Consider the following 13,482-nt stretch of genomic DNA (forward strand, 5'->3'; position numbering starts at 1 on the left):
ACATAAAGATGACAAAAGGTATACAAAGGAACATGCCAGTAAAAAATATACAGTATATATATATATATATATACACTGTATATCTATACATACATATACACACTACCTGTTGGAGGCACTGGTGTATTTAATATTAATTTAATTTAAAAGATTACACTTGAACATTACTCTTTCTTTGAAAACAGCCCCATAAATGTGTGAACATGTGAATTAAAAAATCTGAAATTTGAATTTCTTTTGTGAAAAACTTTGGTAAAGACAGTTTGCGGACGTATTTGATTGTAGAAACGTTTAATGAATGTCAAAAGGGAAACGCATCCTTTTGTTCAAATAAAAAGGCAGGAAGTTGAAACGTTATGAATAATCATAACTGATAAGCGGCTCAGTGCTTCTGCTTACATGAGGAAGTGTTGGGGAGCCTCCTGGCTGGGGGAAATAGATAAGCATAAAAGTCATTTATGTGTTGTTCTTGTTGCACTACCATGTTTCTAGTTCCCACACTTGTATTGATGTTACATTATATAATTAGTTATTATAAGTGGATATGGAGTGATGTGAGATTCAGCAGATTTAACGGTCAGATTTCTGCAAAGAAGAATATCTGACTTTAATAAATCACCTCAAGATAATAAACCTATCCCCATTTAAAACCACTCATTGACTCAACCCATGTGAATACAGTCTGTACTGATGATGCAATATGTGTATATCTATATCAAAAAAATTCAAACACAATAACTGTAAATTGTTCCATTTATTACTTTATCAAAGCGATTTTTACAAAGTGGTGAGACATGAACACTTTCATTGAAAATGGTTTTAGATGTGGAGTTGCAGCGAGCGCTCCGGCAGCATCTTGAGCTTCTTTATGTAGCAAACTTCTTCTGGCGGACCGGTGCGGGCAGCTGAGACATGATGTCCAGCAGGGGGCGCTCCACTACAACCAGAGAGCGGTCCTCCAGGAACCGCACACACATGAGGTGCTGCAAATCAGGAGGACAAACCACGTCAGGTAAATACAGTTCCTCAATAATCTCACTGAGTGTCGTTCTGATTTAGAGGTTATGGTTTTAGGTTTGAAGGCAGATGTTTTCAGAGCGATGCAAAATAGATATTAGAGATGAATTATGACCTGTTCTTTCTAACACTAGCTCTAAACACTTGTTTTCTTTATCAGTGCAACAACAAAAGAATACAATCATTTCATTCCTAATCATTTGAGTTGTGCGTTTCGATGCAAACAACCACTATATATGAAATAAAGGATGACACGTAGAGTTTTTTAGCTGACTTTTGGACGCTTGAAATTATTGTTCAGGGTGGCGATGATTGTATATTTGTTTCTAAACGCACTAGTTCAGGTATCGGAATCAAGAAGGAATGAAATAGCATTGCAAGGTCTCTACTAAAAAGTATTGAAATCACAGAAAAATCCACACAAACTTAAAAGGTGCTGATCGGTAACTGGCCGGCCGGACACAAACAACTGACTAATGCTTATTTAAAATGTAGAATAAAGCGGTTTTGTTGAAATATCAAATCTAAAAGCTTTCGATTTAGTTTCTTTTCCAGACGGAAGAATTTGTTCGCATGATGCGTTCGAGGACGGTCAGAACGTGGAAAGAGCAGTAGTGAAGGTAGTGCTTCATTGGGCTCGGGGGGGGGGGGGGGGGGGGGGGTTAACCCCTACCTGGAAGTCCTTGAACATCTTGAAGGCGTGGCTGTGTACGATCCTCTCTGGCTCAGGAAGACTCCTCAGAGTCATCTGATTGTAGAACACATTCTTAGCTCCAGGGAGGGGCTGCGTGTGGAGACATTACACAAGATTATTAAACCCCTCCATCGCCATACCTCACTGAGAGGAAGAAAACATGGCGGCGCTCGCTCGTTTTGCATTTGACCCGGCAGACGGGTGTTTCGACATACCAGACTCTGGTCGACGATGCAGAACATGAACACGTCGTGCAGGATGACATGAGCTGGATTTGTGGGATTGAAGGCGACGTGGGTGACGGGGGTGTCCCTCTCCAGCCACAGAGGGTGCAGTCCTTGTTTCTGCAGCCTGCGACTCCACTCTGTGTACTCCTTCTGCACCAGAGAGTACTCGAAGATCTGCAACACACACACACACACACACACACACACACACACACACACACACACACACACACACACACACACACACACACACACACACACACACACAGAGACAGAGAGAGACAGAGTGAGACAGAGAGACAGAGACAGAGAGACAGACAGAGAGAGACAGAGAGAGACAGAGAGAGACAGACAGAGAGAGACAGACAGAGAGAGAGACAGACAGACAGAGAGAACTTCAGGTTTTTGCCGTGGTGAGCACGTTATCATAAGATGAAGGGGTCTGATGTGGTGTTTACCTGCTGGTCAGCATGCACCACCACCAGGTTGCTGGTGGTTGGGTGGATGGCTATGGCAGTGGGACACGAGCCGTACACCGGAACGGAACAATGAAGCTGCAAACACACGGAGACGTTTGGCCGTTTACCGTTGCCGCTTCGGCTACAAATTGAACTTTGACCTAGCTAAGAGTTCAAACTCACCTTTAGGCCGTCGAGGCCGTAGACGTGGATCTCACAGTCCGTGTTGGCTGTAGCGAGCCATTTGCCGTCCTCACTGGCAAACAGCAGGTGGACCGGCTGTCTGGAGCCTGGAGACCACCCACACCCACACACACACACCCCCACACACACACACACACACACACACACACACGTTACACACTGAAGCAGAAAGCTGAAACAAACACCTTTCTTGAATATTGGCCACTGAACGGCCTTTAAAGAAACCTAAAGTATTCAGGGAGGACTTGGTCCGACTAGATTCCACCGGGGTGTTGTTGTAAATGACTCACACTAATGAGTACAGTGCTTTTCATGAAAATGGGATTCTTCTCAGTAAATATATTTCTAAAGGTGCTATTGACACGAAATGTTCACCAGATGCCGGTAACAACCCAAGTAATCCAGCCATACAAAAAAAAATAAACATTAAGTTCAGAAATTAAGTTATGTGTAATAAAATGGAACGACACAGGGGAAAAAGTATTGACCACATGAAGGGAGGGAGGTGCAAAAAGGCACGGAAAGCCAAGACACCAGCTGAAATCTATCAGTAATTAGAAAGAAACCCCGCCCCTCGTCGTGCCATCACGCCCCTCGTCAGTGCAAATTAGCATCAGCTGATTCAGTCCCAACTGATGGCCTAGAATAAGGTGTCTCACAAGAAACATCTCATGGTGGGTAAAAGCAGAGAGCGCTCTGAAGACCGTCGCAACCCTATTGTTGCAGAACGTACTGATGGCGTTGGTTACAGAAGGATGTCTAGACTGTTGGGGACATAATCCGGAAGAGGAAAGAACATCATTTCACCGTAAACCGGCCACGACCGGGTGATCCTCGCCAGATTTCTGACAGAGGAGTGAAAAGAATTATCAGAAGAGTTGTCCAAGAGCCAAGGACCACTTGTAGAGAGCTTGGTCAGATGAGACCAAAACTGAACTCTTTGGATCCATAAAACACCATGTTTGGGAGGTCAAATGGCACTGAACCCCACAAACACCATCAGTGAAGTTTGGAGGTGGGAACATGATGGTGTGGGGCTGTTTTTCAGCAGACGGCAATGGCAAACTTCATATAATTGAAGGATGAATGGAAAAACGTACCGAGACATTCTTGATCAAAATCTGCTGCCATCTACCAGGATGATGAAGATGAAAACGAGGTTGGACATTTCAGCAAGACAATGATCCCAAAACACACAGCCGAGGAAACTCAACTGGCTTCAGAGAAAGAAAATAAAGCTGCTACCACGGCCCAGCCAATCAGCTGACTGGAATCCAACAGAAAATCTATGAAAGAACTAAAGATCAGAGTTCATAGAAGAGGAACACGGAACCTTCAAGATGTGAAGACTGTTTGTGTGGAAGAATGGGCCAAAATCACACCTGAGCAACGCATGCAACGAGTTTCTCCATACAGAAGTGTGTGTGTGTGTGTGTGTGTGTGTGTGTGTGTGTGTGTGTGTGTGTGTGTGTGTGTGTGTGTGTGTGTGTGTGTGTGTGTGTGTGTGTGTGTGTGTGTGTGCGCGCTACATCTAGATATAGATGTGTGTCTAGATCTCGACGTGCACCTAGAGCTAGATCTCGACGTGCACCTAGAGCTAGATCTCGAGCTAGATCGATGTATATCTAGATAGATGTATAGATAGATCGATCAAAATCTATGACAATGCTGGAGATGAAATCGGTATACTGTCCACCCCTAATGAGTCATGGCCAAAAAAATGTGACCTGTGACCACCAAATTGTAGTCTGTTCATCATCGAGTCCAACGGGACATTTGTGCAAAATGTAAAGAAATTCCCTGAGGGTGTTTTCAGAGATATGAAGAAATTCCCTGAAGGTGTTTTCAGAGATAAGAAATTCCCTGAAGGTGTTTTCAGAGATAAGAATAGGACTTATGTACAACCAGAAACATCTGAGCACAATAAAGTGACTGTACACACGATTAGCTCAAAGTGGATTTAATGCACGACTACGAAGGTAAACAGTGGAAGTAGCATACAATGCCGTGAACTTGCTCATACATGACTCTACGAGATTACAGACCGGACTCGGGGCTCACCTGACTTGGGTTTTAGGGTACGAAGGTATTTGCACTCCGGCTGGTTGAGGGCAACGACGACGACTGAGGAATTGCTGGAGGAAGCGAAGAGTTTGGAGGAGTCGGCGGAGAAGCACAGCTGGTGGGCCGAGCGAAGGTCCTTAGGTAGTTTGGACACCTAGAGGAAGGCCACGAAGAAGAGTGAGCTTCATCATGGTCCTCGTAACCTACACACAGCAACAATCGCACGTGGAATGTGGACAGAACTTTACATGTAGCTCAGGCTCTGAAGAGAGCTGGAATGAGGTTTACTTGAGATCTCCTATACATAGCACTGCGTTGATCCAGAGAGTACGATAAGGGAGTCAGTGTTGAGGAGCCCACCTTGGCGACGCTGATGCTGTTGTTCTGTAATCGGTAAAGACGGAAACTGGTGACAGTAGAGTACGCCAGCCAGCCTCCGCATGGAGACAAAGCACTGCAGCAGATATGATCTTCTCCCTGCAGAAAACAGCACGCACAGTCATGCATCAATAATGCATCAATAATGTAAGAAAGTAGATTAGTTTGTCTCGTGCTCTCGACTGAAAACAGAGTAAACACGGTAAGTTTGCCATTTTTGGATTCATACAAACAAGTTTGCATCAATGTGCCTTCACAAATGAGTTTTACTGTTGACTAAGAGCAGCGTTAACCACAAAACCATCAATAATGGCCTTCACCACCACGTGAACATACTTGAGACATCTGGTACATGTATGCACTGCTGAAAATACGGGCCTGACTAAACACTGGTGGTGGAGCAGAACTTCGGGAACGTAAAGCAAAGATCAGCACACACCTTCCTCTTCAGCTGGATCAGCTTCTCTGGTTTTCTCTTCACGGGAAGACTGTCTCCAGGCTTCCCTGTTGACAGACAGACAGACAGACAGACAACCGTTCACATCAAGACAGTCGCTCAATATCGCTTTTGCTTTTTGTGAGATCTCCTTTAAAATTCCACTGTCACCCATCACCGTTCTCTCATTACTATGGATGTGTGTGTGTGTGTGTGTGTGTGTGTGTGTGTGTGCGTGTGCGCGTTACTCACCGTGTCCATCGCTCTCCCCGAGTCTCCACAGCTCTAAATGATCGGGGAACTGGAAGAGCAGCAGTCCCGCTTTCTTCGCGCAGCAAACCAGGCTTCTCTACACGGACGACAGGCAGAGAGGTAAGCGAGTCGCCACGGGGACCAGTCATGAGCGACACCGGGGCTCTCTTCAGCTTTGTGCCCGCACCGCAGCGCGAGCTCCCAGCATGCATTCAATCATATCATCATATGCTCAATGCTAATGTCAATATTGAATTGATCACAACACATTTGAGAGGTTTTGTTTTTGTTTGTACTCACATGTGGGAAAGCAATTTTGCGCATCGATGACTCCTGGGTGTTCTTCTCCACCTTGTCCAACAGGGGGCGCACTACCAGCTGGGTGTCCATACCTGACACGATTACAAATCATCAAATTCATATTCAAAATGGAATAAAACTTTTTTTTTTAAGACCGTATTCCAGTGTTTAGGACATCTCTTAAAAACATACAGGGTGTCTCAATTTATACTGAAATATAAAAAATCATATGGAGGGGTGTGTTCTCAATGTATAATGTGACCACAGCATAATGCATAATGCATAATATATATATATACATACATACATACACAAACGCACTCCTACCTTCAGTAATGACTATTTCACGACCAGTACACAGTATTTTCACAGTACAGAGGGCTGTATTTTTTTGGACACACACACACACACACACACACACACACACACACACACACACACACACACACACACACACACACACACACACACACACACACACACACACACACACACACACACACACACACACACACACACACACACACACACACATGACACTGACCTCCTGACACCACAGCGGTTTCGGTATGGACGACCGCCCTCACGTCATGAGAGTGGTTTTTAAAGGTCCTGGTTCGGACCCAATCTTTATCCTGCCGGTCCACAGTAGAGGAGATTAACTGAAACTGGACGACCGTGCCCTCCGACGTCCCGGCCACCACGCTGCTCTCGTCCTGTTAAACATTCAGGAAGTTTTGACATCACTGGTTCTCAGTGGACGTGCACCTAAAACTGCCCTCGGGCCAAAAGGTCGTGTAATGTGTCCCAATACCTGCGAAACAGACAGAGCCAGGACGTCCCACTTGGTGACCAGGTGAGTTCTGACCAGAGTTCCTGTGAGTCCATCCCAGATCTGGACCTTTCCCGCCGAGTCACTGCTGATGATGGTGTGGTCGGACAGGAAGGCTACGCGCCAAACCACCACCTCTTTGCTCTTGGATGCTCCGACACTTCTATCCACCAGCAGCCTGTGTGTGGCGCGGCCTGAAGTCCGCAAAAAGCAAACCAACATTAATACAAGTTTACAATCATGTCATTGGGGGATATTTTAGAGTCAACGTTCCCAAAACTCATCTTCTAATGTGCCAGTAGATCAGGATCAGGTTGTATCTACTTACCCGTCACAGCATCAAAGATTCTGATCATGTCCATCATGCCGGCAGCGATCAGTGTACCAGAGGGATGCCAGGAGAGAGATATGATGCGACCTAGAGGACCACATCAGACAAAATCAAACTCTGAATGTCACCAAGGGGGTCTTCACACCTGGAGCTGGGTTCATTTGTTTTCCGAATCAAGGGGGAAAACAATACATTGTTGCATTATAGTTCTGGTCCGGTTCCCTATTGGCCGGGATACACTCCCGAGCATCAACAAATCTGTTTTTATAGTTTCTAGATCAAAAATGTCTTTTCCACATTTCGGACACTGGTCACACCCAGGAGCTCAAATAATAACAGTAAATCTGAACACAGGCGTGTATTAATTAAGGTAAGCACATGCATGAATATGAATTATTGAATAGAGCTGCAGTTGAAAAGCAGAAATACCTCTGAACCAGCTCCTTCTCTTACCTTTTTGCCTGTCAAGGTTTCTCTGAAACTGAATCCTCTCCTCCAGTATTTCAAACATCTTCACTGTCCCGTCCTCACAACCGACCTGACAATAAAACATCCATCAAAAGAATAATCAAAAGCTGAAGGCTTCAAATCCAAACATTAGCCTGGGCGGAAGAATGTGAGCGTCGAATATAGAATAAATGGAATATCCACAAGGTCTTGACTGACCGCTAGCAGTGTTCCCTTGCCGTTGCCACTGATGGTCCAGATCGGTCCTCCATAGGCCTCCACCGTGTACCTGGGCCTCAGGTTCTCCAGGTCATACTCTGTGATCTCTCCGTTCAATCCGGCACTGAACAGACGTCGGCCCACCCAACACAGAGCCTCCACAGCCCCGCCGTCCTGTCCTGGGATGACCTGTGCATCAGAAACAAAAACACATCTGGAGGTTACCCTCTACACATGTGTCTGAGGAGACCTCTCTGATCTAGAGCAGGCAGACCTCTCTGATCTAGAGCAGACAACCTCTCTGATCTAGAGCAGCAGCCCTCTCTGATCTAGAGCAGCAGCCATCTCTGATCTAGAACAGGCTGACCTCTCTGATCTAGAGCAGGCCGACCTCTCTGATCTAGAGCAGGCCGGCCTCGCTGATCCAGAGCAGCCGGCCTCGCTGATCCAGAGCAGCCGGCCTCGCTGATCCAGAGCAGCCGGCCTCTCTGATCTAGAGCAGCGAGACCGCACTGATCTAGAGCAGCGAGACCGCACTGATCTAGAGCAGCGAGACCGCACTGATCTAGAGCAGACCGCTCTGATTCAGAGCAGCGAGACCTCTCTGATCTAGAGCAGCGCAACCTCTCTGATCTAGAGCAGCGCAACCTCTCTGATCTAGAGCAGCAAGACCTCTCTGATCTAGAGCAGCAAGACCTCTCTGATCTAGAGCAGGGTCTTCCTTCAATTAGAGGATCTGCGGTTCGATCCCCTTGTCGATGTGTCCTTGTCCAAGACACTACAAGTACAGTCCACTAGTATTTAATACAGCAGACATTGACATACTACAGCGGTTAACTAGTTTATGTTTGAATATTTAGCATTCTTCAGACTTTCATTACAAAAAGCTGTGGTCAACCAAAGACGCTGAAGACACCAAACACATGGAGCTTCATCCCTTCAGTGGACTCGGTTGTTAATACAGAGTTCGTGCTCCACACGTGTGGAGGGTGTGTGGGCTTCTTCTACCTTTTCTTGGAAGTAGTTGTCAGCGAAGTTGAAGATCTCCAGAGCTCCGTCAGTCCGGGCCACGGCGAGCCGCTCCGTGCGGCTGTTAAACGCCATGGCTCGGATAGCGGTGGGCATGTAGTCGAAGAACCGAACCCGGTGCACCTTGAACTCACCCATTGCGACTACTGAGAACAACACAAACAGGAGGCGGATTAAAGCGGGTCCGACGGCAGCGGAACACGTCCGTTAAACGCGCTGTTCGTCAGACACACCGGAGGACAACGAGCGACTCTTTGACTTCACCGGGACTCATGGAGACCACGACGCGTGGTTCACCGCTGGCTCACTAAACTGTCTCCGCTCTTCATTAACACACACGCTGGAAAACATCAGCGGCCACGTTGAGAGCCTTTGAACCGGTAGTGCATCACCCAAACGGGCGGGGAGAAACGGAAACACGTCATCACACGGACAGTTCGCACTGCGCGGGAAATACTGCCGGAGTATAAACACGGAGTGAGCGGTGCTGGTTAGAGACACCACAACAGCTGTACGGGGATCGGTTCTGGTTAATGTTACACGACAGGACGATGGTTCAAATAGTCATAAGGTGAGATATGTGTATGTATTTAAATTATATTATATTATATTATATTTACACACGGACATTACTTTCTCTATGTAATGTCTGGAGGACGTCCGCACTGTCGGTACCGAGGTTTGAAGGGAACAGTGAGATATATATATATATATATATATATATATATATATATATATATATATATATATATATATATATATATATATATATATATATGTATGTATGTATGTATGTATGTATGTATGTATGTGTATATATATATATATATATATGTGTATGTATATATGTATATATATATATGTATGTGTGTATATATATATATATATATATATATATATATATATATATATATATATATGAATCAGATATAGTGATAACACGGATTATCATCACTCCTTAGGTTTTGTATTACAAATGGCTTAAGATATAAATGATCACATGAACAAATAATGCATATACATAAAAAAATACTTTACTGACCTTTTTATTTTTTGACATATATATATATATATATATATATATATATATATATATAATTACTGTAGATTATTATTTAAGGGCCAGAGATTGGCCAATGTGTTTTTCTGACTGTTTCTCTGACTGACGTGTCACTATTCTGATATAATGCAACAAAAAAAACCAACAACATAACATTTTTTTTCTAAAGTTATGAGGTGGAAATGTTGCTGCATAAGAGGACAAACACTTAAGTGAAAAGTAGCTGATATAGTGATTTAGTTCTGTTGCGTCTGATGTCACCAATAGTAACACACTAATGGAGCTCATGTTTGAGGGCAGTGTGCTGCTCTTCCTATAGAGCTCAGGGGGGTAATGGAGCAGTTTTGACATTGCGATACGATGTTCTTTTCGAGATGAATGCTTTGCAGGTATGTTCAGCTGATGTTGGTGTGCATCACTCTGCAGGGGCAGTGTGGACGGCAGCAGTCCTCCTGAATGGCTGATGGTGGAGCTGCAGGGAGAAATGGTCTCCAGACACAACTCTGGTCTGGCAGCAAACGTAATGGGAGACCTGGTCTACACCAAAGAGGTAAACGCCAGACTGAGGCGCACGCTGGTGCTTTTCAAGTAAAAAATAAATAAATATGCGCACCCCAAAATAAATGCATTTTTTAATATTTCCTGCTTTAGTGATATTTAAATTTTGCTGTTGAAGTCAGAACCGGAACCCGTCAACGCTCCATGTGCGTTGGTCTGTTTACTCTGTTTTACAGACGATGAGGAAGCAAAGAAGTTGTTTGATTGTGGGGTGAAAAGTTGCCTTAGTTGCACTAAGAGGAGATCCTGGCATCATATTGCCAGGTTTATCTTCTCATATCTGAAATTCATTATTGCACACGGGAACATTGCCATTCGTCATTTTTTTTTCTAGAACCATGTTTTCTGTTGTATTTGTTTTGGGCTGCAAGTAACAAACTATTTTCATAATCGATTTTCAAGGTAATTCATTTCTCAATTTATTGATTAATCGTTCGGTTGTATAAAATTACAGGAAACAATAAAATGCTCACGCTTGAGCTCAGATTTCATTCAACCAAACAACAAGATATTAAACTAACACTATCATAGAAGAGGAAGAACATCAGCAATAGATAAGCTGGAACCAGAGAAGTGTTGGCATTTTGCTTAATCGATCAAAATATTCAATTAATGGACTGTTTTCTGTATTATGTTTCCACTAAATGATTCTAGATTATACCTGCCCAAGAGCAGGTTGTCAATATGTATTCTCTGGAGCATACCAAGGGTATCCAAACGTCTTCGGTCAAACCATACCTGCGTTGTGTGATTGACTCACAGCAGGATGGACTTCCTGAACACGGCTCTGAACACGGAGAGGCTAACAATGCTAATAGCACAAACGAAGCTAACGAAAAAACCGGTGCTGACAGAGCTTTTTTTATTCCTTTGTGTCTTTACTCTATATTTTGAGATGAGCCATAAAAAAGTAACTGGAGCTGAAACAATTACTCAAATTGATTTGTCTTTTGTTGAACACTCTGGTTCCAGTTCCTCAATTGTGACTATTTACTGCAGTTATGTGAAAAGCAAAATGAAAAATCTTTAGGTTGATTCGACAAAACAATTTGAAAACTTCACCTTAGGCTCTACAATATTTTTATGGACAGTTTTCACTATTTTCTGCCATTTTATTAATCAGGAAAATAATCAACAGACCTATGGATAATGAAAATAATTAGTTTTCGCTCGACTTGTAGACCTTTCTTTGATTGCCAACTCTTGTCCATAAGGCTCAACATGTACGCACATGTACATGTATGTTTTACCACCTCATGGCACCGGTAAGTGTATAGATTCTGCAGAGGTTTGGTAGAGCCGCTGATCATTAATTAATAGATTATTGAGTGTCGAAAACCTTGTTCTGCAACCATTAATCTTCCACGACCGTCCGAATCAGACACATTTTGTAGGAGAACGGTTCCACTCGTGTTGCTTTTAGCTCTAAATGCAGCAGACGTCCGTGTCTCTTTCCCCGTCCGTCCTCTCGTTTCACTCAGCTGTCTGTCTCTCCCCTCCACCAGGGGACGCCAGTGCTTATTGTAGGCCATCATATTCTCTACGGCAAGCAGCTCAAACTGGAGAAACCCTTCGCCGTCCTCACCAAGCATTCCAGCCAGTTGCAGGGTGGCCTGGGCAGCCACGACCACGACGATAGCGGCGAGGATGTCACACGGGTAGCTATGGAAAGGAACCAGCAAGGGCCCGCCTCCACCTCCTACACCGTGTCGGCCCTCATCAAACGGAAGCTGATCTTTAAGACGCGCCCCAAACCCATCATCACTAACGTACCCAAGAAGGTGTAGCGATACGACGTTCCATCGCCGGCTCGGACGAACTGATCCATCCCACCTGCTGGACACTGAGTGTACTCCAGCTGGAGTTCTCTCTGATATGCAGTTTGAGACGTTTGTTGTACAGTTGGTCAATACAACACCTCTTATTGATCATTACCGCCAAACTTTGCCCTGAACCGATTACTGGAGAGACTTTAATGAGGCTGTGAATGAATGTTGTGTTGTTTTCCTGAGATCTGTAGAAAAAAAGTTAAAGACCCATCAGAGGCTAAAAGCTGTTTCAAAGACGTGTTCTGAAGAATAAAGAATGTTTGAGATCAGCAACTTCAAGCCATCAGTATCCAAACAAGGGCTACCCACAGGCAACATTCCCACCAGATGGCAATGTTATCCTTTCAGATGAACTCTGAGCAAATGTCCGCAATGTAAACTGATAATAATTCCTACTGGTACCATTTCCTATTTCCCAGAAGGCATTGTTCATAATTGAATGTATTTTGTATGTATAATCAATTGGTGGCAGGTAGTAGACAGGTGCGTCCCAAGTTAGGGAACTATTACCACATAATACACTTAAAACCCCTGGACGTTCACTTTTTGTTAATACTGCGTTGAAGCAGTATTTTAGAGGTTTAGCGTATCCCACAATTCACCCTGTTCTACTGTGCTGTGTTGGTGGCAGTGCTCCTATAAGCTGGTTTGAGGACCGACAATAAGCAGACATGTTTAAGAATAGAATCATAATAAGATTGCATATCTGACACTGTCAAGATAAATATATTCCTTTATCAAGGATTTATACAGACAGAAACCATTCTTAGAATGTCTGACTGCTTAACACTGTGGCAGTTACTGGCAGTATGTCACAGAAGTAGGCCACTCATGAATACCGTGAGTGTGTTGAGACAGAACCAAGGCTCAGAGGTAGAGCCGGTCGTCCTTCCATCAGAAGATCGGCGGTTCGATCCCCAGCTCCTCTAGTCCCTGTTGATGTGTCCTTGGGCAAGAAATTTAACCCCCAATTGAACAGCTGTGGGTTCAGTTTGCTGACAAACATTCAAAATATTTGTCTCAGTCTTCTAGCATACAGCATTTGACATGTTGCCAGAATATTTACTGTGTGTGTGTGTGTGTGTGTGTGTGTGTGTGTGTGTGTGTGTATGTGTGTGTGTGTGTGTGTGTTTGATGAAGGCGGTTC

General features: G+C 44.2%; 2 protein-coding genes across 2 annotated transcripts; one reads left to right on the plus strand and one right to left on the minus strand.

Moving 5' to 3' along the window:
* Window positions 1–735: 735 nt before the first annotated feature.
* utp4 (UTP4 small subunit processome component) lies at window positions 736–9,241 on the minus strand. Its single transcript, XM_068722997.1, has 17 exons — window positions 9,122–9,241; window positions 8,868–9,034; window positions 7,860–8,048; window positions 7,647–7,731; window positions 7,191–7,280; window positions 6,845–7,056; window positions 6,575–6,746; window positions 6,031–6,122; window positions 5,731–5,827; window positions 5,482–5,546; window positions 5,025–5,141; window positions 4,662–4,818; window positions 2,580–2,686; window positions 2,397–2,492; window positions 1,927–2,112; window positions 1,691–1,801; window positions 736–983 (listed from the first exon to the last, which is right to left on the minus strand). The coding sequence occupies exons 2-17, from the start codon at window positions 9,024–9,026 to the stop codon at window positions 867–869; spliced, it is 2,052 nt and encodes a 683-aa protein (XP_068579098.1). The 5' UTR covers window positions 9,027–9,034; window positions 9,122–9,241; the 3' UTR covers window positions 736–866.
* Window positions 9,242–9,324: 83 nt separating this feature from the next.
* Window positions 9,325–12,604, plus strand: chtf8 (CTF8, chromosome transmission fidelity factor 8 homolog (S. cerevisiae)). The gene is made up of 3 exons (XM_068723000.1): window positions 9,325–9,459; window positions 10,375–10,498; window positions 12,012–12,604. The coding sequence occupies exons 1-3, from the start codon at window positions 9,422–9,424 to the stop codon at window positions 12,291–12,293; spliced, it is 444 nt and encodes a 147-aa protein (XP_068579101.1). The 5' UTR covers window positions 9,325–9,421; the 3' UTR covers window positions 12,294–12,604.
* Window positions 12,605–13,482: the final 878 nt, after the last annotated feature.

Source organism: Cebidichthys violaceus, unplaced genomic scaffold (assembly GCF_023349555.1).
Source record: "Cebidichthys violaceus isolate CVI_PGR_0920_01 unplaced genomic scaffold, fCebVio1.0.p SCAF_3, whole genome shotgun sequence".
In the NCBI taxonomy this organism is placed as follows: Eukaryota; Metazoa; Chordata; class Actinopteri; order Perciformes; family Stichaeidae; genus Cebidichthys; species Cebidichthys violaceus.

Coding starts and splice junctions, on each gene's coding strand:
- utp4 (XM_068722997.1), bottom strand. CDS start 9,026: ATGGGTGAGTTCAAGGTGCACCGGGTTCGGTTCTTCGACTACATGCCC. Junction 7,281..7,646: donor AAACCTTGACAGGCAAAAAG/GTAAGAGAAGGA, acceptor GTGGTCCTCTAG/GTCGCATCATATCTCTCTCC. Junction 5,142..5,481: donor TGATCCAGCTGAAGAGGAAG/GTGTGTGCTGAT, acceptor TGTTTTCTGCAG/GGAGAAGATCATATCTGCTG.
- chtf8 (XM_068723000.1), top strand. CDS start 9,422: ATGTTACACGACAGGACGATGGTTCAAATAGTCATAAG. Junction 9,460..10,374: donor ATGGTTCAAATAGTCATAAG/GTGAGATATGTG, acceptor ATCACTCTGCAG/GGGCAGTGTGGACGGCAGCA. Junction 10,499..12,011: donor ACCTGGTCTACACCAAAGAG/GTAAACGCCAGA, acceptor CCCCTCCACCAG/GGGACGCCAGTGCTTATTGT.